The 22,919-nt window shown below is 34.7% G+C and overlaps 4 protein-coding genes across 6 annotated transcripts; 3 read left to right on the top strand and 1 right to left on the bottom strand.

Annotated features, from left to right (window-relative positions):
• The first annotated feature begins 179 nt into the window (after nt 1-179).
• On the top strand, nt 180-3,420 carry LOC111380530 (transcription termination factor MTERF2, chloroplastic). The gene is made up of 6 exons (XM_023004119.1): nt 180-911; nt 1,139-1,547; nt 1,739-1,954; nt 2,174-2,281; nt 2,525-2,799; nt 3,076-3,420. The coding sequence occupies exons 1-6, from the start codon at nt 274-276 to the stop codon at nt 3,299-3,301; spliced, it is 1,872 nt and encodes a 623-aa protein (XP_022859887.1). The 5' UTR covers nt 180-273; the 3' UTR covers nt 3,302-3,420.
• Nucleotides 3,421-3,834: 414 nt separating this feature from the next.
• Nucleotides 3,835-12,288, bottom strand: LOC111390898 (phenylalanine--tRNA ligase alpha subunit, cytoplasmic-like). Its single transcript, XM_023016021.1, has 16 exons — nt 11,915-12,288; nt 11,437-11,559; nt 10,556-10,648; nt 8,277-8,333; nt 7,319-7,374; nt 7,097-7,189; nt 6,778-6,832; nt 6,543-6,672; nt 6,376-6,460; nt 6,203-6,299; nt 5,560-5,653; nt 4,963-5,034; nt 4,707-4,773; nt 4,506-4,631; nt 4,286-4,340; nt 3,835-4,197 (listed from the first exon to the last, which is right to left on the bottom strand). The coding sequence occupies exons 1-16, from the start codon at nt 12,059-12,061 to the stop codon at nt 4,147-4,149; spliced, it is 1,401 nt and encodes a 466-aa protein (XP_022871789.1). The 5' UTR covers nt 12,062-12,288; the 3' UTR covers nt 3,835-4,146.
• Nucleotides 12,289-13,776: 1,488 nt separating this feature from the next.
• LOC111380512 lies at nt 13,777-16,425 on the top strand. 3 transcript variants are annotated; one of them, XM_023004099.1, is made up of 3 exons: nt 13,777-14,058; nt 14,268-14,386; nt 15,567-16,100. In XM_023004099.1, exons 1-3 carry the CDS (start codon nt 13,910-13,912, stop codon nt 15,719-15,721), a joined length of 423 nt encoding a protein of 140 aa, XP_022859867.1. In that variant the 5' UTR covers nt 13,777-13,909; the 3' UTR covers nt 15,722-16,100. The 3 variants fall into 3 exon arrangements, with proteins under 3 accessions (XP_022859867.1, XP_022859881.1, XP_022859873.1); XM_023004113.1 differs by lacking the exon at nt 15,567-16,100 and adding an exon at nt 15,152-15,534 and having other exon boundaries at nt 13,784-14,058; XM_023004105.1 differs by lacking the exon at nt 15,567-16,100 and adding an exon at nt 16,107-16,425 and having other exon boundaries at nt 13,787-14,058.
• Nucleotides 16,426-17,679: 1,254 nt separating this feature from the next.
• Nucleotides 17,680-22,109, top strand: LOC111380503 (probable receptor-like serine/threonine-protein kinase At4g34500). Its single transcript, XM_023004088.1, has 7 exons — nt 17,680-18,842; nt 19,894-19,998; nt 20,091-20,213; nt 20,368-20,538; nt 20,649-20,778; nt 20,861-21,070; nt 21,818-22,109. The coding sequence occupies exons 1-7, from the start codon at nt 18,241-18,243 to the stop codon at nt 21,887-21,889; spliced, it is 1,413 nt and encodes a 470-aa protein (XP_022859856.1). The 5' UTR covers nt 17,680-18,240; the 3' UTR covers nt 21,890-22,109.
• The last annotated feature ends 810 nt before the right edge of the window (nt 22,110-22,919 follow it).

Raw genomic sequence — 22,919 nt, 5'->3', positions numbered from 1 at the left:
ACTATGGCATTTTTACCTTCAATTGGAAGGAAAATGTTAATTGGGACTAAGGTGAATGAAATTGAAATACTGGACTTTCTACGTTCTTTTGTATAAAAGTTATAGGTCAAATTGATATAAGTATCAAATATGGGGATAATGTTGTAATTTTCCTTTAGTTACCTTGTTTTACCACGGAACACCTCTATCCAATTTCCTTCCTTTGAAAGATGCTCGCGTCTCAGCTTCAACTCCACTATCTCTCCGCCGTCCTCCACCAAACCAATCGGAAAGATGCTCCAGCCACCAACACATCCAAATTCCCCCACCTCTTCCCAATTACCTATTCCCTCCACCTCCACCCCCACCCCCCAACCCCAAGCCCTTCAAAATCAAGATACCGCCACCAATTTGCATAATGAAGATAACATTCTGCGTACTCATAACGCCCAGTCCACCGCCCTACTCCTCCGCCACCTCTCTCCCCAAGAACAACAGAACTCACATTCACCACCACCTGAAAAACAGGAAAATCAACCACTATTGCACAGAGAATCTAAAGAAAGGCAGTTGGAAACTTCACTTGTAAACAAAAGGGCACCTCAATTTCCCGGCTCTATTTACGCTAATGCTTCTTCACCACCTGCTAAGAGTTCTTCCAAAAGTGAAAAAAGTGAGTATGATGATGGGATGCTAATGAAGGCGCTTGAGATAAGGAGGAAAGTGACTGTAGAGATTTTCAAAGATGCTATGAGAAAGGGCAAGTTTGGGATTACTTATATTAATAATTTGGCTTCTAGATTGTCTGATTTTATCGATTATGTTATGATTCAGGCTGCTTCCATGAAGCAATTGCCTGAATTCTCAAAGTCATCATATAATATTCGGGCCGAGGCCTTCATTGCTGATTCTAATGTTGTGGCTCTTATAAGGTACGTGATCTTTACGTAGAGTAAGGATTTTTTGTCTTTGCCACTTCCATAATCCATAGGACTATATGATTGAATTTGTGTTAACAATTTGTGTTGTTTATTAGTTCGGAATCTTGGATGAATTATTCTTTTAGTTCAGAATCTTGAATGAATTATTCTGTTGTATCACATTGCACGAAAGAATTGAATACATGAGAAGAAGGCTTTCTATACTGAATTTCTTGCAGATGGTTGAAACACAATTCACTTTCGTATCCCCAAATTGGGAGGCTTATATGCACTTCAAGAGGAAATATTGATTCCATAAGAAGGTTGGCTGAATGGTTGAAGTTGATCCATGTGAAAGGACGATTTATAGGTGTGGCATTGACGCGAACTAGAGAAAATATATTAGAACGCAGCTTAGAGGAGTTGGATGAGATTGTTGATTATTTGGAGGACAATGGCCTGAGGAGGGATTGGATGGGCTATGTCATTAGCCGATGTCCCGAGATCTTGTCCTTTAACATGGAAGAAGTGAAGTTTCGAACGGAATTTTATTTGAACATGGGTATGGATAGAAATGACTTTGGGACGATGCTTTTTGACTGTCCCAAGGTGTTTGGTTACCTCTCTGTGGAAGAGATGAACCAAAAGGTACCTTTTTAAACTCCCTTGTTTTTAGTTTTCCCGTTATTGTCATAGTTTATGGAATATTTCAAAATGGAACATTATTATCTTTACTTCTAATTTTAATGTAATTGTTTCTATAGTGCCGGGAAATGTTTGCTTATAGAAGTGTGAATTTGAGTAAGTTCCAAAGTGATGTTTGGCTCTCTTTTATGCAGGTAGCTTATTTAAAGGAGTTTGGCCTCAATAATGAAGATGTAGGGAGACTTTTAGCATTTAAACCGCAACTGATGATTTGCAGCATTGAAGATAGATGGAATCCTCTTGTTAAGTATTTCTATTACCTTGGGATCTCTAAAGATGGTATGAGAAGAATCCTCAATATGAAGCCAATGGTTTTTTGTGTCGATCTTGAGAAAACCATTGTGCCAAAGGTATACCTTTCTTTCCATACAATCTAAACTTAACTTTCTTTGAAATGCTCATTGTGAATCCAACGCGCTGCCCAACTGGCTGGCTTACTATGCTGTTGGACTTCTTTTCAACTTATATTTGATGACTTCAGAAAATACGGAACTATATTTGGGAATTTGTGAATGATGCTGAAGCACTTCATTGTTAACACTAACAAATTCCACTTCGGTTTTTTCAAGGTTCAATTTCTACGAGATATAGGCGTTCAAGAAGATGCCATAGGCAGGGTTCTTGCCAGATTTCCCTCATTATTAACATACAGACTCTACAAAAAGATACGCCCAGTGGTACAATTTTTTTTCTTTCTTTGCTCGTCTCTTGTTACCTCTGTAATAATGTTATCTGAAAAAATGGTTAATTGCTGACCAGAGAAGGTTTTAATTTGTAAAGGTCATTTCAAAATGCTACGTGCTCCTTGGGTATTTCTGTCATTGTCATTTTGAAAGATTGCGTTGCTGGACGCCTAAAGTTTAATGTCGATTCCTGTCTCTAAGTTTGGTATCTTCCTCCAATTATTGGCATTTATGCAGGTCATTTTCTTGTTGACAAAAGCTGGGGTTTCCCAACAGAACATTGGGAAGGTGATTGCTTTAGGGCCAGAGGTTTTAGGATGCAGCATTGTGAATAAACTAGATCACAATGTGAAATACTTTTTATCACTTGGTATACCACTTCCAGTATTGGGTGGAATGGTAGCTGATTTTCCTATGCTACTTTGCTATAACATAGATGTCCTTCGTCCCAAGTACCGTTACTTAAGGAGAGTGATGGTTCGTCCTTTGCAGGATCTTATTGAATTTCCAAGGTACACATCATCAATGTAAACCTCCAAATTTAAGCAATTATTTTCAAATTTAAGTTTTCCATTCGTAAATATACAAACATTTATACGCTCATGAGTGGCTGTGTGCATGCACGAATCTCCATGTATGCATGATGAGTTATTCTTCGAATACTGAGTACTGAGATCACTACGGGTTTTCCAGCTATTATCTTCAAATTTAAGTTCTTCATTTCATGTATCTCTATCTACGCATGATCCATGCCATTCTTCAAATACTGAGTTTTGGGAGTACTACAGGTTCTTCAGTTATTCGCTTGACGAGCGAATAATTCCTAGGCACAAGATCATGGTGGAAAATCGGATTAATTTTAAGCTGCGGTACATGTTGGCAAGCACAGACGAAGAATTCAATACGAGAGTCGATGCTGCAGTGAGGAGATGCAGAAGAGTCGAAGCTGGTATCATGTATGAGCAGCCATTAGACGGTCAAGATGACGAGGTCGTACAAAACAATGCTATGTGATTCTCAAAAACACATATGTAGGTAGGAACAACATATTCAATTGTATATTGTTTTGTATAAACTTATGTTGTCTCGATGTAAATGTTAATATAGAAGGATATTTTAGGACAATTTGGCAAGACTTCTACTTCTATTTATGCCCTTCTTCAGAAGAGTTTTATGAGAGCAATTTGACCACAACTTGTCCAAAAAACTCTTCTAACCAAATAATCTTGAAGGGCGTAAAAGCATCTTCTCAGTTTCAAGAAGTAACTTTTGACATGTCAAAAGCCCTACCAAATGAGCGTTTTGTTGCTGATCATTTAAACCAAAAGAATTGGAACAAATGATAAATATAAAGGACTTGTGAATCCCTTTTTACTAGATAATAACATAACATAAACCACTACAATCTACAATCACCAAGACTATCATTAGGAGACGTGATTGGATAGTAAAATGGACCCAACTTTAACCTAGTTTTATTCTTTAGGATTTACTTTTATTATTCAGTAACATATATTCCACCTTAGACCTTACCATCAAACAAATGATAAATGTTGCAGCACATTAAGATAAGAGGTAACAAAATACACAACACAAGAAAGCCACATTGCCAAGTAACGAATTCAAGGATTGATTCCACAGCCTTGAAAAGGTTCAATCTAAAGTTGATGCATCAACAAATTCCCATCTAACAATACCACAACAGATGCCTTGGGAGCATTTCTTAGCATTGCTACAAAATGGTTTATAAAACTCACTATTCGATTACTTGTGTATCTGGAATCCAAATTTAAGCTTTTTGGACAAGTCACCATAAAAGAACTTAAGGAAAAACTCTCATATGGAATGGTTTGGATCAATTAAAGACCAAGGCGGCATAATGGGTTCCTCTTAATAAGACCAAGATCCACCTGCAAAACCCGATCACAGAATCATGCAACCGAACTAGTATGTAAGAAAACACATCTCCTCGGTACAAAAGATACAAGACAATTTTACCTTGTGTCCGAAGAGATCTCTAATGTTGTCGATCCCATAAAGTATCATAGTGGGTCTGATGTAGAAGTGAAGAAAATTGGAAGAAGAATTATTAGACAACACAAAAATGGTTAGTAAGAGCTGTATAAGTAAAGAATACAAGAATGTCAATAATCAATAAGTAAAATATTAAGATCGTAATGTGCAAGAAAAGTAATTGTAATGTCAAGATTTTGCCAACCTTTCAAGGGAAAGGCCCCATGCAATAACCTGAACATCTTCAGGAAGCCCCATGGGAAGCAGCATTTCAGGTCTGAACATGCCTGAGTTTCCAATTTCGACCCATTTCCCTAAACCTTCGTGATAACTGATGGAATACAATTGAATTAGCCTATTTGTGGGAATGCTACAGTAGTTTCAAACAATGATCTTTCTTTACTACCTGAAGATTTCCATGCTGGGTTCCGTATATGGATTGTAAGCAGGCTTGAATTTAAGCTTTGACATTCCTGAAATCAAGAGATACAAGGACATTTGTCAGCACTCTGCCATCAATAAATCTTTTCCAAAGGCACGTCATGAGAAGTTACGAGACAGAGGTTAACAAAGCTTCATGTCGATCAAATCTTGAATTATCAGGGCATAAAAATGTAAAATGCTTGAAAGGAGCTCCTAAAATAAAAGGCAGATATATTTACCAAGACGAGAGAAGAAATCTTCAAGAACTCCTATCAAATGTCCAAGAGTAAGCCCACGATCGCAAATTAAACCTACCATATGAAAGAGTCAGTTAATAAGCAGATAAAATGCAGGAGTGTACTATGTCAACCAAAGAAACAGGATTATCTATAAACTCATACTGGCTGTAGCAACTCTCCTTACATATTCCAAAATAATTCTAATGAATATAGCCAAGTCATGGAGTTTGGACCAACTTAAGGGTTCCATATCCTCAGTGGCCCATACCCAGAATCACGTGGAAGCTTCCCAAGAACAAGCAGACAATTCTAGAAAAAGCTTTCAAATTCATAAGTGAATTTCTTTCCTCCCAGTCTACGATGTGGGATTTACTGTCACTAAATCCATGTCATCAACGAAAATATATTGACCTGTGAAACTACTATTAGCTGGGGTTGAACCACATCAGGCAATCAGAATTTTGGTTTTAAATTTGAATAGCAACAGCTGTGCAATCACCCTATTGAGTCCTCCTTCACAGCTTGACAGGCAACATGAATCGAACCATGGAACCCTATTTGAACCCTATTTGAAGTTCTTTAGAGAATGCAAAATACCTTCTATCTGGTGGAACTCTGCAAGATGCGTCCGATCCACGGCTTCATTCCTGAAAACACGATCTATTGAATAGTACTTTTTGGGAGCAAAGTCCTGCCCAAAAGAAAACTCCTTGAATGATAGCACAGTGGAGATAAAGTTGACTTGTAAAGAATATGCTACCAGAAACCTCATCCCCATTCCCAACACCTTGTGTGACATCTTTGAAAATAATATTGAACAATAACCGAAGAGAATAAACACGCGGCAACGTAGGACGCACTAATAATATTCAATAAATAAACCTTTAAATTCAACAAAGATGTGCCTAATATCATGGGTCATGAATAACTTCTTATGAAGGGAACTCTCCTGTAAAGAGTTTCATAAGCAGCCAGATATTCACCGAAGATATATGAAGCTTGAATAGCAAATAAGTAGAAAGATGCTACACAGTTCAAGGAACAAAAAATACAAGCTTATAAAATGAAGAAGAAAAAAAGATAGAGAACTAGTTAATGGATCAAACGGATGGGACCTTAATCTAAACATTTGAATATATCATACTTATTAGAGAAAAGGAGTGAAAACAAGAAAGCTTGTGCACACAAAAAAAGAGCACTTGTATACAGGCCCTAAAAGAAAAGAAAAAGAAAAAAATACCTGTGCAAGTGCATACAGCATCCTGGTTGAAACGGCAGTAGTATGAGTCCGCAGAAGATTCTTGTTTGCTTCTTCCCTCTTCCATTCATACCCATACCTAGAAGAAATGGAAAATTTGACACAAACCTTCAAGAGTGACACGGACTAAATGTAAACATTATGCAGTCGCCTACCCCCTGGACCCATAACCACCAGATTCATGGACTCCCTTCACCCGCTCAACATAATCTTCAGGAAGTATTTTTGTAGTAGAGGGCTCTGTGAAATATTTATTACCATAAGAAATCTGACAAAGATTGGACAAGACACCAGATATCCAAGATATAAAAGCTAAACCTACCTTTCAAAAAGAATGTATCATGCGAATCACGAGCTGGGTGTTGTTGAGGCTGGAACAGTGCATCGAAGTTCCAGAAGCTGCAAAACCCAACAAAACCATCATAGATTAATAACAGCCACATCTTAATGTACTAATGTATACAAGGATTAAACCAACCAACAGAGACCCTAAAGGAGAAAAGGTAGGGTGCACCCCTTTTTTTTTTTTTTTTTTTTTTTTCAGAGAAATAACTTGCTAGAAAAGCATACATCCTGAACAAATAGAAAGGGACACCTTCCCATTCACTCTCTCTACACATTGAGGCAACAAATAACTAGTACTCTTTCAGAGCAAGAAGCTATAAAGTAAGCTGCAGCAAAATTTTATAAAAAATGCCTATAAGATTACACGCGTGCGCGCGCACACACTCAAAAGGAAGAAATAAAAAGGAGGGTTTGAGTTTTGTGGTGCAAATTGCAATTTATCCATGAACAACTCTTTATTATTTCTATTTGCTATATAATATGTTTATCAAACTACACTATCCAGGCATGTTGTATACACATATTGATTACCTTAGCAGATTCTCTCGAGTTAGATCGGTAGCCACCTTTTTCCTTTTTGGAGCATATTTAGGACCCTTTTTAACTGAATAGCCTTTCCATATCCTTGAAGAAGAAGCAGATAGATAATCACAAAATAACACATCTCGTAGTAATATGGATGCTTAACTAGACAACTAGAAAGAGCATTTTAAAAAAATGAACGAGGAACAAAAACCAAATATAGATAATTACAGTGGAGTAATAAGCTTTCTTTTTTTGAGAGCATCAACATCCTCAGCGTTGACTGCCTGCAATATAAGAATTGTACCAGTTGGCAATTAAATTATCAGAGGGTCATAAAGTAGAGATGCATAAATCTAAATTGTGTTTTAGATCTTTTATATCTCCCTGTCTCACAAAGCAAATAAAGCTTTGAGGAAATTGACTAGCTTATATGGTGCTCTATTTAATACCCAACGGAAAGCATATACACGCATAACAACAGCACGCTAAAAGTCTTGCAAATACAAGCCTCGTTGAAATTTTTGGAAAGTGTATCTTTCTTTCCTATTTTGTGAAGAAATATACAGGAGAACGAGACACGAATCTATACTTGCTAAAAATGAAAAAAATCCATGCATCCCTTAAAAAATATGCACATCTGAACATTTTAGCAACACAACACAAACTCAGACCTTGATTTTTCATGAAAAGTAGTTTCAATAAAGTTGACCTTTGCGTGTCATCTTGTCAAACAGCTTCACTTTATATGAAAAATATATTTCAAGAAAGTCAAGGAATCCACAAAGAAATGATCCAATTATTTAGATACACAATGAGGACCGAAAAATAATTTTCCACTGCTCAACAAATATAATATGTTTTTTATTCTATTTTTGGTAATCAAGAATTTTTAATTCTTAACTCCTTAGCTCATGAATTTCAATATAACTTAAGGACAAGGTAACATGTTTATGTATCGGATTCTATTGGCTCTGTCTGAAAAATATTTTATTTTGTTTATAATAATCAAATTATACATTGCCCTGTTTCGACTTTTCGTGTCATTCTTGATATTATTGTTTAAATATAGGATTTTCCAAAGATTAGCTGATGTAAGAAGCCATAAAACACATATGCACAAATATGTACATACATAAGGGGAAAAAAAGATAGATAAAAAGCTATTCATTCAAAAATTATTATGCACCTCCCCATTTTGAATCTGCATGAGCAGATCTCTCACTCTGTCATCAACATGTTGTACCTACATCAAATGATTAAAATAAGAATAGTTCTGTATGAAAAGCATTATTATTTTTAAAAATATAAATAATCCCCAACATCATGTAAAAAAAGGGTAATTAGCACAAAATGTCCTTACCTTCCATTTTTTAGCATTTTCACATTTCATTGTGGAAAATGTCCTTTTTTTCAATAAAAATATGTAAAATGTCAAATATGCCCTCCTATTTATATAAAACAAAAAGAAAAGAAAATTAAAGAACAAATTGCAATTATGCTCTCAAACTTTAAAAAAAACTGCAAAGGAGTCCAAATAAATTATTAAATGGTAATTAGCACAAAAGGTCCCTACCTTTCCATATTATTGTGAAAAACATCCATACTTTTTATTTTTTGGAATTTTCACTCTTATTTTCACATTATTTTGTGAAAATAATCATTTTCATCCATTTTCTCAATTAAAAGCTATAAAATGACAAATATACCCTCCTATTTAAATAAAAGATAAAAAATAAAGAACGATTTGCAACTATACTCCCAAAATTTTCAAAAAAAGTACAGAGAAATTTCAAATAAATAACAAAAAAACAAAGTGATTTTTAAGTATAGTTTCAATTTGTTTTTATTATTTTTCTTTTCTTTATTTTTATTTTATTTAAATAGGAGGGTATATTCATCATTTTACATCTTTTAATGAAGAAAATGAATGAAAATGATGATTTTCGCAATGAAATGTAAAAATAAGGATGAAAATGCCAAAACATAAAATATATGGACGAATTATACTAATTACCCTTTTAATAACTTATTTGGACTTGTTTGCAATTTTTTAAAAAGTTTAGGAGAATAATTATAATTTGTTCTTTATTTTTTCTTTTCTTTTCTTTTTATTTTATTTAAATAGGAGGTTATATTTGTCATTTCACATTTTTTATTGAGATGAAAGGTGAAAATAGGGTTGAAAATGTCAAAAAATGAAAGATAAGGACGTTTTGCACAATAACATTGAAAGGTAGGGACGTGTTGTGTTAATTACCCTGTAAAAAAATCCATTTCTACAGCTTTTTATGCACACGTGACATGCATTGTGCTTCTACAGTTCTACCACAATATTAAAATAAGAAACAAAACATTCAGAGGCTATTTGTACCCAATATAGATTGACTTTGACATGATAATGGGTTGATTAAGCTGTACCAAAGGCATCTAAATGCAAGTATTGACTCTGCAAATCACAAATCAACAGAAAGCCTAATATTCTCAAAGATATTAAAGACTTTATTGACGAACCAAAACAGTCATACAGGCACAGCTATCAAACTGAAGTAAATATTCCGTTTAATCACTATGTCCGTCCAACATATTGACGATTAATACATAATTGAGAAAGAACACAGGTAAAGATTCCAGATTTCCTAAAGCACTCATAAGCATAAGGTGATTTTAGTAGGAGGAAGATGAAAAAGAATGGTAAGAGAAAAACGGAAAAAGCATACTGGTTTCCATTGTTTGGTCGGAGGGACAGAGATGAATGAACTTAAGTGAAATTTACAGTTTTACCTTGTTTTTATATTAATCATGTGTGGAAATCTTAAATTACTTAATGAAGTACAGAAAAAGTAAAAAAAAAAAAAAAAATTGTTTCCATAACATCTCCATTATACCAAATTGATGGGAAAAATAGCTTTCTTTCCACAAAAGGTAGGAAATTGAGGGGAAACAGTTCCCCTCATAATTTTTTTTAATTATTATTTTATTATTTTTTTAATGAGTCATTTATCCTCACTTAAAATACACCCTAAATCTTTCACTTTCTTCAATTGGTTTTATAATGAACACCCTAGTGAAAAGTACAATCCTGATATATATCTTTCTACTTATCTTGAACTGTACGAAATTACTAAAGGCACACAGGTAGAATTGAAGAATTAAGTGGAGAAAGAATTGAATGAAGAATCAGTTGAATAAAAACAGTAGCTTGAGAATCTGAAAGATTTTTAGGGAATAAAAAAGTACTTATAATTTATCATGAACATTCACTCTGACAAGATAATTAGGCTTCTAGTAATTCAAAAGAGATGCTCATTATTAAATAAACTTATCCCACAAAATAGTGGCATCCCTACCTCTTTCAGATATTCAGAGCTGTAAATATCACGCGATTTGAAGTTCTATGATTACAAGATTGCTTAAAGTAAAACTTTCACACAAAATTGGAAAGCTCAGATTTTCAGGGGGCATTACCTTCCTGGATACATGTGATTTACCCATCTCTATCCATTTGTTCTTTATGGCCTGCTGGCAACCTATTTTGAAAATTGAGGAGTCCAACTTTTTCTGCATCCCAGAAAAAATGTTCATTAGCATGTATTCCAAGTATGGTACAGCATATAGATACAATTGACTCGCAAAAACCAATCCAAAAGTATATGTTAGTTGATAATATTTTGAAGTCAGAACAAGTTCAATTGTAGCAAAAACAATTTGCAGTTTTATGAATTCTAAACTCTGAATCAATTAGCACATAGATAAGCACATAGATAAACTATCACACACAGAAAAACTCATATGCACTGCATTCGTCACAAAATAAACAATTACGGTACAAATTCTAAAAGCAGGCTGTTCCTTTAGTTTACAATAAAATTTCCAAATAAAAAATTAATTTGGCAGGGGCATGTGCACTGCTGACATCACACCAAGGTGAAGTGAAATTCCGAAATTTCCATTTTTGAACCATCATGTTAATTGATAATCAAGGATAAGCAACCTCAGAAACTTTGGGAGAGAGAGGTAATATTATGGGTGTGACTGCAGGTGGTGTCCTCATGGGTCGGGGGTAAAATAGACCCAGAGGCAATGGTCATTTATGGCAGTTAAAAATTAATGGTTTTAGGTCCTAGTGATAATGATAAATAAAAATTGGATTAGTGGAATGTAAGGGATGGGGCATCCAGGATTTCATTATTATTGCTTCGTCAATTTTCTTACATAAACCATTACAGTGTCTTATATGGCAGGTTATATTGGCAAGTAATATCAATCGTAAGAATAAACAATAAACAAATCTTATATGATAAATCAGGTTAGGAATCCATGGACCAGAAAAATTAATATGGAATCACCTGCAACTCTTCCCGTGTTATACCCTCTAGTGGTATAGCTAAAAAGAGTTGGGTTTCAGGAGATCCTGACTCAGCATACATTTCCCCCTCCTTGGTGAGCCCCCATCTTTCTCTCTTAATGTCCTGCACAATATCCACGCAGCAAAATTCATCAACCAGGCCATGTTGTTTTCACCGATTGGAAGAACGGATATACTTTTAACAACTAGAAATCTGGGTTCAAAGGAATCAACAAAACCCTTGGTCCTAGTTTAATTTACAAAAAATCAGTTTCTCCATCTTTCTTCCTTGATTTTCCTATCCTTAGATAAAATGTTAAAACATTTTAAATACACATAGTACCACTCCAATAAACTGACTGCTAAACAGTCAGCAAAAACTCTTCGACACTTGTAATTCCTCTGAATGCACTATTTTTTATGAAAAATAAAATTTTGAAAAATATGAATTGCAATCTGATAATAATGTTTATACTGACTTGAGCGTCGACGAGTCGGAAACCGTTGAGGCTCTTGATGACATTGACGATCTCATCGTGACTGATTCCCTTTTCCTCGGCGAATTTCCCTGAATCCGATATCTCTTCATTCTTCTCTAGATGACCTAATACAGCTTCTTCCGCCATCGCTTTGCAAATCCTCGTCGGCGGAACACGGTCTAGCAGCCGACGAGTAACGGAATACAGTACTCTTGTAGATGTAAGTTGTACAACTGGTTAAGAAAAGGATTTAGGGTAAATAATCTTTTATACTCCGCCAATCAACTAATGTCGCCGAATCATTTTGACCCACCAAAAATGCTAATAAAGAGAGAAACGTGAGGGTTACTAGTTCGACGAATCCACTAAATATTATTTAAAACTAAATTAATTTCAGAGAAATCTAAGGACGTAAATTGCAAATTTACAAAGCCAACTTGCTCACGTCCATCGCTAGTGGTGTCAAATTAGGCGGGAATAACATGGCCTCTATCTCTATAGGACAGATCCGTTAAAGTTACCGTCGACCTCATAATCCGAGTTGGTCGATCCATAGGTCACCAACTAAAAAAATCGACCATTTTAATATTAAAAACTAAATAAAATTTGGATTTTAAATGTCCATCGGCCAAATTTAAAGGCTATGACAATAGCCTTTTATTAAAGGGCATCGCTAACAACCTTTCATTGAAGGTTGTTTAGGTTGGTGGATGTGCATCAGTAACAAAATTTTACTTTTATTCTGATCGATTCGAGTTTAGTGATATTTTTACAGTTTGGCCCGTGAATGCTCACGATTCGATCCTTTACCAATACCGAGCCATGCCAATTTCTTAACTAGCCTACCTATTTTTACACCACTATCCACTTCCTTCAAAATATCTTAATAACACATGAATTATTTATTTTAAAATCGAAAAGAAAAAAATCACAACTAGTCCCGCCCTAAATGGAGCGAGTGGCTTCTCAATTTTCATGTCGTAGCAAACCAATCCTCAATATTTTAGTTTCTAGCAATAAAAGGCCAATCTCTAATTTTCTCTAAACTGAACCATAATACTAGGGCTAAACATGGTCAAATTCCGTTCTATTCAAAGGAGAATCGAAGAAAATCGAGATTTTTTGAGTAATTAATAAGTGAAACTGTCAATTTTTTTTAGTTTAATTGTGAAATCGTGTTGTTCGGTTTTGCTTAGGTCCGTACAACAATTAAATATTTAAACATTTTACAACACTATTACACCGATCCAACTAACGACATGTTCAATATGGGAATCATACCAAAAGAAATGTGAAAAATATGCGGTAAAAAAGGGTGAAAATAAATAATATGAAAATGAAGGTAACTACTATGAAAAAAGAAAACAAATGCACGATAATAAACATCTTGAGTACCAATTATAACTTATAATGTTTATACATTGAGCGTGCTAAACTATTATATAGGAATGAGATGAAGCTTACCTCGATCAAAATGGATAAAATTAAATGAATATAACAGAAAAAAGGATAAGATGAAGAGAGACATAGTTGCTCCGTTTCGATTATTTGAGAAATTGTAGATTGATTGAGAAAAACCTAGGTCATTTAATTTTAATTCTTTGAAATTTAACTAACAGAGTTAGGTTTGAGCTGAAGACAAAAATGATATTTTGGGTTCAATTAACTAGTTGACAAATTTATTTAGAAAAAAATTAAATATAATTTGGCTTACTTAATAAAAAAGAATAGAGGGATTATATTCTTATTCAATTATTCGTCTAGAATCGAACTAATCTCATCGATTCTCAATTTTGATACCTTTTCAAATATTTTACTTTGAAAAACTACTAATCTCGATTAGATTCGATTCAGTTGGGTCGTTTCAATTGGCAAGTTTTATCCCACCCTAGATAATGCGCTTATATTCCACAAAGCTGAGGGAGTTTGGGGCCGCTCACCTTTATCCCTCGTCCCCAGTCCAAAACCTCAAATACACCGCAACAGCCAACAGAAATGGCTATGGCGTGTAGATCTGCCGTCATGGCCACTGGGAGATCCATGTGCACTCGCTCCAACACAATACTCAAAACCCTAGCTCCAAAACCCATCCCGACTTCTCATTTTTCTTCTTCAGTTAGAAACTTCCCTACTGCCACTTCAAGGTACAGGTCACATGTAGTTTCATATATGTATTCCATTATCAATTTCAGTTATTCAATTGGAATAAGTGCGTGTTCACATTCATTTGTTCAATAAAACTATAGCTCAAGTGGCAAAGGTCGAGGTTTTGGTTTGAAACGGAAAGACAGAGAAAGTATCGTCGATGTTTATGCCGAAAATTATTTTGTTATTAAGTTGATTGCAAATGCAGGATTCTTTCAGCGGTGGGAAGTCTGGAGTCGAAGCTGCCACTCCATAGCGTCATTGCATCTACTCGATTGAAGTCCAATATCGCTTTTGATTCTTCCTGCTGGAGCTTGCTTTCTCAAGGTTACATTGTTTCCTTTTTTATTTCTCATTTTTGAAATTTGAATTTATTCTTTTTTTTTTAAGGGTAAAATGCAGTTTGTTGATTTGTTCCTCATAATCTTCCGTGATTTGGCAATATACCCTTTAAACATTAAAGCCCCAGCTGTGAAAATTCAATATGCGTAAGTCTATGCCAATTTCGTCCAATTGTTTTGACTGCAAATGGTGTTGCTATCTATCAAGCACTAATATGCTTTTTCACATTTTCCCTTGTTCTTAATGCATTTCGCACCAATTTTTATCTGAAGTTGATGTTGGAGAAGTAGGTGAATTATTTAGGAAAGAGATAGATTTTTTGTTTACCCACAGTAGGGAGCATTGATCAATAGAATACCTTTTTGCTGTTAAATAATACAACGGAGTTGGTCTGGTTCAAGGTGCAATGTGCTGTAAATTGACAAACCATGAAATTAAAAGGCCTAATGACTTTTTCTTTGAAAGTGATGCTGTAAAATGTCGGAGTATGAATGTAATGGGATGAAAGTGCATGCTGCCAATGGCAAAACATTAGTTAGGTTTTCTGTTCTTTGATTTTTTCAATCTCATGTTTAGTACATGGAATCCCCGTAGAAGTTAAAAGGCGCAGTGTGACGATCAGTATAGATTACAAGGCAACATGGATACAAATGCATAATTCAATGACTCATTTCATAGTTTTAGCTCATGAATTGTGATTCTATCTGCCACTTGTATCTTGATAAGTTCTCTCTTCTACTGCTGGTATAGGATTTGCAATGTCATTGTAACAAGGTGTATGCTGGCATAGACAGAGATAGATGCATTTAGAAGTTTGGTTTTTCTTTTTTCTTTTTGTTTTCAACATGGAAAAGAGTTTCTAACATTTTTTTTATCATGTTGGGAAAAATATTGTTTCGTTTGAGACACGTTGTTGACTGATTTATGGACAACATTATTTGCTAATTGGAATAATATGTTGATGCCTTTACCTTTGTTTCCATTTTCAAGGCCGCTTAAAGGTTCAACAAAAGCGGTTGTAACATATTTATTGGTCTCTTTTTTTTTCTTTTTTTTTTTTCATTGTATGTGATCATCACATTTCATTTAACAGCTTATTTAGGACATTACTCTTGAACATTTTCTACTAGATTTGTTCTATCTGATATAAATATCTATTTTGAAGGTGAGCGTGTTTTCGTTAATCGGAATAATGAGTCACTGCTGAGATCATATCTAGTGTATGCACGAACCTGTACTTTAAGAACCCCCTCCGGCCACCCCCCTCCCCTTCTCTACTTCCCTCTCATATCCGGCCTTGATACCCTAGGTATTAACTGAACCCCTGTTCGGGCTCCATTTTCTAGAAATATTTTTTCTTTAAATTTATATTTAATCACACATTTCATAGAACCCGCAACTTTTATTATCAAAATATACTAAAGATTTAATTTTTAGCTGAACCATAATTAAATGCTGGTCAAAGACAAAAGATTGAATATCAAACTTGAGAGGGACTTGGAGTTGATCAGCATAGGACCTTCAGAGGATCTTTGAACTATAGTTTTTTCGAGTGAAAGTCATTCTCTCATCTATCTTTTAGTTATTTTTTGCAATGTTTTATTTAATGTTCCCCTTCTTCATCACCGCTGCTATTTGTTGTATATATATCATCCGGTATCCTTCCACTGATACACGTATTTTCTGTCTTCTTTGCATGACTTAGACTTTGCTATTCCTCGGTGATAGAAAGATCCAGAGTACGTTCACATGAGACCGTTTAGGTGATCTTATCTTCTCCTTTTCCCGAGTCCTCAAAATTCTCTTTAGGCTCTGCAATCACGGCCATTACCCTGCTCAAGTCATCAGTAGATACTGACATACGATACGCAAGAAAAACTCATTGCTATTCAGATGATACTATTAATTTATGTTTCAATAAGTGGTATGTATTTGTAGATCATGAAGTTATTTGATTGAGGCTTCAATATACAAATGAACAGTAGGAAATCCATGACTGCGCTAATAGACAAGCTCGTTTTCCACTCTTCGCCTCTAATCCATTCATGGGTGTGTGTGTGTTTCCACCGCAATCATATTTTTATTTCATCCGTTGATTTCTGGAGGATTTAGATTCTTGAAAAACACCCACAATCAGTCGCTCTCATATTTTTAAATAAGCAAGATAAACAATTAATATAAAAGTGAGCAAAGCTAAAACTTACAGAAAAATGGTATAGAACACACATATACCAGGGTGGGTGGGTCATTTTTTTGCAATATTTTAATATACGTGGGGTCCATCGGATGTAAGGGTCTATAATGTTTTTGTGGAAAATAATTCTGTACGTTTAATTTTTTACTATAAAAGTTAGGCAAAAGATTTTTCTTGCTCTGATAGAATATCTGGACCTAAATCTTGCTAATTAGAAGGAAGATTAAAGATAAAAATTAGATGAAAAAAGTTGAGGATATAAGTGTGAGAATGAGTGAAATATTGGGGGATCTCTGTTGAAATTAAAGTGAAATGTAGTTAATTAAAGTTTTACATTTCTCTAGATATACTCAGTCGAGCAAATGCATGGATCATCAAGCTTTGTGAATGAAAATACAAGAAAAATACGGATCTGTTTAAATAATATGAAAAATTATTTTTAGTACATTAAATTGAATTAATATGAATAAAATAACAAACAATTTAAATTCGTTTTGCTTCGATTTTATTTAATCCAATTTAATTTAGTAAAATGTATATGTCATCTTTGACTGTAGGGCATAAATGTATCAAGTTTCTGATTGGTAGGGATTAAAATTTTAATTTTAATTTAAGTCAAAATTAACATTTAATTTTAATCATATATTTTTCCAATTTTTATTAAAATTTTCTAAAAATTTGATTTTAATCTCCATGGTTAATTAACTTGATTGTAAGCAAATTGTAGTTGGTGAATGATTAGTCCCAATTATTTTTTGACTTTTGTCAAGTTTGGTGGTATTTTAATATTAATTTTCCTTGTATTCCCTTTGCCTGATTTAAATGGCTTTGTCACTAGTGAATTCAAGTGTAAGCTTTCGTTTTTGGAATTAATTGATGGATATTGCATGGTGCTTTTCAAGTCTAAACGATAGTCATATAATCATGTGGTATTTTATCTACAATGAAAATTTCAGTGTTATGCAAATATGGAATCAAGGGTACGATATAAAACGATTGTCATACTATAGTTGCAAAAGACATTATGAATATTCGACTTAAGTATAAATTTATGAGTATTTTTTTTTTTTTTGATATCCAGATATCCCAGTTTACACCAGACTAAATTCTGGATCTCCAAGATCCATGACCCTAGAACTTTAGAAAGGATAAATCGCGGGTTATGCCTCAACTGGATCACAGGTTCCCCCATTGACCGTACACTTCTGGGCACAAGAGACCCTCCTCCGCAGTGATTACTCCATACCAAATTTTTGGCCGCAGGAAATTTATGAGTATTTTTAAAACCATAGAAGCGGGTATAAGAACAATTTGTTAATTTTTAAATCAAGCAATAATTATTGAGATTTTGTCAATTTTAAATTAGGCCGTATTAATTGAAATTTTGTATATTTTTGTTTAATTTTTCCTTCTCAGCTAACTGGGCCTTTCGTAATATTTCTGAAAACTAAGCCTAAAATATACAAAGCATACGGTTTCTGTTAACTATCCGTTAAGTGTCCACTCTCCGGTCCAGTCTCTACTGCTAAAAGCCTAAAACCTCCGAAGTCCTCAATTCACCAATCTTCACCAATTTTACCGTTATTTTCAAATGCTGTAGTCTCTTTTCCACACGCTAACGGCTCTCTACAAACTCATCGGAATAATGGTTGTTTCCGACAAGTCTTCAAGCGAGAATCAGACCTCCGGAAACTCGTCTTCCAGCTTTTTCACCTCCAAAACCCCAATTCTTGGACAAAAACTCTACGTCATCATAATCGTGACTGTCTTCATCGTGCTTTTCATTTTCTTCTTAATTTTCCTCTTCCTCCGTTGGAATCGGAACTCGAGACGACGCCGCGTTGGTGAGAAACACGGTTCAGGTTTAGTGCCTCTGGTTTGTAATGAGATCACGGAAATCAAAACCTTGGATCACGCTGAAAAAAATACAGTCGGCGTAAAAAACAAAGCCTTTTTTACACCAGATGTGATAAAAGGTGTTGCAATCGAGTCTAAGGGCAAAAAGGGTAGTTCGGAGAGCAATGGGTCGAGTACAACTCGGAGCGAATCGTCTTCTGCTATATCTGCGTCCACCGACGGGTTGAATAACACTGGGTGGGGCCGATGGTACAGTTTGAAGGACCTGGAAATCGCAACAAATCGATTTTCGGATGATAATGTGATTGGTGAAGGAGGCTACGGCATCGTTTACAGAGGTGTTTTGCCCGATGGCTCTGTTGTTGCCGTGAAAAATCTCCTAAACAACGAGTAAGTTTATTATATTACCTTCATCGCAAAAGGCTGTAAACATAATGGATTTTTGTTTTTTTATTTCATTTATTTATTATTATTATTATTATTTTTTTTTTTTTTTCAGTTCATGTTGGTTAATTCTTTCTTTGATATTATATAATTGAAGTAAGAAGGTGTAGTTCATGTTGAAATGATATTTATTTTTTATTTTTTTTTGAAAACTGGCCAACTTTTTGTCTCTTTTTGACTATAAGATGAGAAAAACAAAGTAAAACTCTTCCTTTTGTTTCTTTATTATTCATTCTTGTCAGTTGATTTTATCTTATTTTTGTTTCCGCCCTTTTCTGGTTAAACGCCTTTTTCTCCATCCCTTTTCCTTTGTTAATTTTCTCATAGCAGTTATGACTTTATGCTGGCTTAGGTGGATGATATTTGGCTTCTATAGAACACTTTTAAGGAGCAACTATTTATTGATGGAAAATATTGTCTTTTGGGACCCCGAATTGGCTTGCTACAGAAAATATTGGGTGGGATGGATGTTATGTTCTTGATCGATGATAATTAAGTATATATTTTCTGGCACCTACTTTTGCTTCGTCAATTTGCAAAATTCAAGAGTGACGGTGCTAATAATGTTGTATTATATGAGAAGCAACGGATATATATCTGCATAGTTGGAGAGTTATGCGTCAACAAATACCAGAACAGGGATGCAGTTGTTTTTAGTCATGTAGAAGATTGCATTAGTGGTTGCTTCATATTCCAGATAAACTTTTCGAAGAGAATATCATATGTGAATGAGTTCCTGGAAATGGAAGAAATTGATTCTAAAACATGAACTCCACGTCAAACATCTTTTCTTTTTCTTCTTTTTGAAAATGACATTTCTACCAACTGCACTATCAATCGATTGACCTTAGCAAAATGCTGAATTGATGGATGCATATAAAAATATGCAGTGACCGTAACTTCAAGTTTCTACTAAACTTCAAAAGAAGTCCTAAGCTCTTTGTACATTGAAACAAACTCTGTTCAATTTGATGCTTAGTGATTCACTTGTTAATAGGGGTCAGGCAGAGAAGGAGTTTAAGGTGGAAGTTGAAGCCATTGGAAAGGTAAGACACAAGAACCTCGTGGGCTTGATGGGTTATTGTGTAGAAGGTGCTCAAAGGTACATGTGACTGGCCGTTGAATTTATCTGTCATGTAGATATCGCTATCTTTTACTAAAAATAATAACTATGTTTTCTTTCCTTCCATTTAGGTTGCTAGTTTATGAGTACATTGATAATGGCAATTTGGAGCAGTGGTTACATGGTATTGTGGGGCCTGTTAGCCCTTTGACTTGGGAGATCAGGATGAAAATTGCCATTGGGACAGCAAGAGGGTGAGATATTATGTCTCACAGTATATATTTTTACCGCAATGTTTATATTGGAAAAATTTCCTGGAAGTCCAATGGTCAAATTTTACAGATATATATTTTTTAATTTATGTTCTTATCTTCCATTTTTTGAATGAGTCGGTCAATTTTGTCACAGACTGGCATACTTGCATGAGGGATTGGAGCCCAAGGTTGTGCATCGTGATGTGAAGTCTAGCAACATTCTTCTAGATAGGAAATGGAATCCAAAAATTTCGGATTTTGGACTTGCCAAACTGCTAGGATCAGAGAAAAGCTATGTTACAACACGAGTGATGGGAACATTTGGGTCTGTTCCTCTCTGACTTTGACAGTTTGATTTTCCATTAAGCAGCAGTCAGCTTGAAAGATAGTAACAAAAATTTATTTGCTTATTGTTAACCATGCATGTTGCTACAGATATGTCTCCCCTGACTATGCAAGCACTGGTATGCTTAATGAGGGGAACGATGTGTATAGTTTTGGAGTTCTTCTCATTGAAATAATTACTGGAAAGAGCCCAGTCGACTATTCCAGACCACCTGGGGAGGTAAACTAATTCTTCCCCTGAAGTATGTACTTATATTAATAACAACATATTTACATATTGTAACTCTATTTACTAAATCCAGGTGAATTTGGTTGATTGGTTCAAAGGAATGGTAGCAAATCATCGTGGTGAAGAGTTGGTCGACCCCCTCATTGAAATTCCTCCTCCTCCCAGAACTTTGAAGAGAGTACTTCTGGTTTGCTTTCGCTGTATAGATTTGGATGCAAGCAAGCGTCCAAAGATGGGGCAAATTGTTCATATGCTTGAGGCTGATGAACTTTCTTACCGCGTGGTGAGCTTCATTTCCTTTGTTTTCCTATATAACTAAGTACTAGTACTGAATAATGTGACTTGTTTTCAGTATGCCCTGCTCGAATATTCTGTTCCGATTTAAACCAACAAACTAAAGGGACTCGAATTTCTTTTTCTACTCAAGCTACTTATAATATCAAGTCGAAGTAAAAATCTTACAAAATGTTTTATAGTCCTAGTCGATTTTTATGTCTGCCCCTCATATGTAATCTTTTGTCATTGAACAGTGCTGACTAAGGCCAAACCGTTTCGGAAGTATTTATAAACTATTTAAATTATAAATAAATGAAAATTAGTGGTGGATAAGTGGGTCATCAGTAAAGTTATCCTGACAGGAATAGCCGAAAGATATTTTTTTCTAACTACTCAATCAGTGAATGAATCAGTGAATGACACGTGTCTGTCTAGATTTAAACCCTGCTCCAAACCCTGTTTTTGTAGCATTTCTCTAATTGGTATCGTATTCATGGATCTTGACAGGGATAGCCGAAAGATATTTTTTCTAACTACTCAATCAGTGAAAGACACGTGTCTGCCTAGATTTAAACCATGTCCGAAACCCTTTTTTTGTAGTATTTCTCTAAGTGGATAGTATTTGTGTATTCTATAAAATGTGTGGATAAAAGTTGTTTGGCCTTTTATTATTAGCCAAAGATGGGCTTAAAAAATTCTTTTATCTTTTTGGAGAGGGCAAATATCTCATTTATTAGCCTTTCACACCCTACAGGAACATCGGTCTGCTCGTGGTACTGCTCCTTCGCATCCCCTAGCAACTGGCAACAAAGGAAGTGATGAGTGATGATGTTCTTATATGGTAATAATTTTCTGAAGCATCAAAAGGTATACTGGTTTTGATCGTCTATTTTATCCAAACTAGCAAAAGATATTAATTGGAATGTCACTGCCTAGATGTATTTTTTGGTTCTTATTTTACGTTCACCCTGTCACATAGCCTTTCGCATACCCAGTTTTGTAAATATTTTTCCTACTGGAAATTAATAATATTAAATAAAAATAATAAATCATTGCTATAGTTAAATATCGGTTGTGCATGTTTAATTTTTCTGTTCATTGGGTGATTTTTGCAATGTTTGACTTTTTGAAAAGGGAAAAATACAAAATTACAATACTCCAAGCATACAAATTTACATTTAACAAACTTAAAAAAAATATTTCAAAAATCAGGTAATAAATAACAATAATCTATTCATATTATATATCGTCAGTGAATTTTAGTAAGCCAAATTCCTCCAGAGCTCTAATCAAATTCTTTGTAATGGTTGAGCTTGAATCTCAACCCAACAATTCCAGCAACAATAACACAGAATTCAACACTAGGTATATTAATTGCAATATTAATTGGAATAACCAAATCGATTATAGCAACTAAGAGGAGATTAAAGAAGATAAGAAATAGATAATAAGAAGAAAAAGTATAGAGAGAGGGATTTTTCACGTACAATCATCGTGCCCTTTTCTCCTCCACCTGATGGTTATAATAGAAAGTCAAAAGTGTAAAAAGGGAAACTGAAAACTAAAGAAAACGCGTTTAGCTTTTACAATATTTCATTTGAATCCAAAACGACACCGTTTCCCTAATTGAGTTTTTATATAAAACCGTTAGCTACATTTCCTTCTTCCTCTGCTTGTCTTGCTCTAGTCTTCCTCTTTCCTTTTTTCTCAATTTTAGTTGGCCTCCCCCTTAGATTAACCTTGTCCTCAAGGTTTAAATGAAGGAAATTTTGTGTGTATGAGTTCTGAAGTTTCCCAAGTTGCACCCTCCAATGGTATCTCTATGTTTAAATCTTGCAATCGCCTATTTGTAACTC

This window comes from Olea europaea, chromosome 3, assembly GCF_002742605.1.
Source record: "Olea europaea var. sylvestris chromosome 3, O_europaea_v1, whole genome shotgun sequence".
NCBI classification, from domain to species: domain Eukaryota; kingdom Viridiplantae; phylum Streptophyta; class Magnoliopsida; order Lamiales; family Oleaceae; genus Olea; species Olea europaea.
The sequence above is the reverse complement of the archived record's forward strand: the minus strand, read 5'-3'. Positions and strand labels throughout refer to the sequence as shown.

Bases quoted from the DNA above. Each gene is read 5' to 3' on its own strand.
- LOC111380503 (XM_023004088.1), top strand. From the start codon at position 18,241: ATGGTTGTTTCCGACAAGTCTTCAAGCGAGAATCAGACCTCCGGAAAC. The intron at 18,843-19,893 runs GTAAGTTTATTA...ACTTGTTAATAG, and splicing joins AAAAATCTCCTAAACAACGA to GGGTCAGGCAGAGAAGGAGT. The intron at 21,071-21,817 runs GTGAGCTTCATT...CACACCCTACAG, and splicing joins ATGAACTTTCTTACCGCGTG to GAACATCGGTCTGCTCGTGG.
- LOC111380512 (XM_023004099.1), top strand. From the start codon at position 13,910: ATGGCTATGGCGTGTAGATCTGCCGTCATGGCCACTGGGAGATCCATG. The intron at 14,059-14,267 runs GTACAGGTCACA...TTGCAAATGCAG, and splicing joins TTCCCTACTGCCACTTCAAG to GATTCTTTCAGCGGTGGGAA. The intron at 14,387-15,566 runs GTTACATTGTTT...TCTATTTTGAAG, and splicing joins CTGGAGCTTGCTTTCTCAAG to GTGAGCGTGTTTTCGTTAAT.
- LOC111380530 (XM_023004119.1), top strand. From the start codon at position 274: ATGCTCCAGCCACCAACACATCCAAATTCCCCCACCTCTTCCCAATTA. The intron at 1,548-1,738 runs GTACCTTTTTAA...TCTTTTATGCAG, and splicing joins TGGAAGAGATGAACCAAAAG to GTAGCTTATTTAAAGGAGTT. The intron at 2,282-2,524 runs GTACAATTTTTT...GCATTTATGCAG, and splicing joins ACAAAAAGATACGCCCAGTG to GTCATTTTCTTGTTGACAAA.
- LOC111390898 (XM_023016021.1), bottom strand. From the start codon at position 12,061: ATGGCGGAAGAAGCTGTATTAGGTCATCTAGAGAAGAATGAAGAGATA. The intron at 10,649-11,436 runs GTGATTCCATAT...TCTGGGATGCAG, and splicing joins TAACACGGGAAGAGTTGCAG to AAAAAGTTGGACTCCTCAAT. The intron at 6,833-7,096 runs GTAATCAATATG...CTCAATGTGTAG, and splicing joins ACTCGAGAGAATCTGCTAAG to AGAGAGTGAATGGGAAGGTG.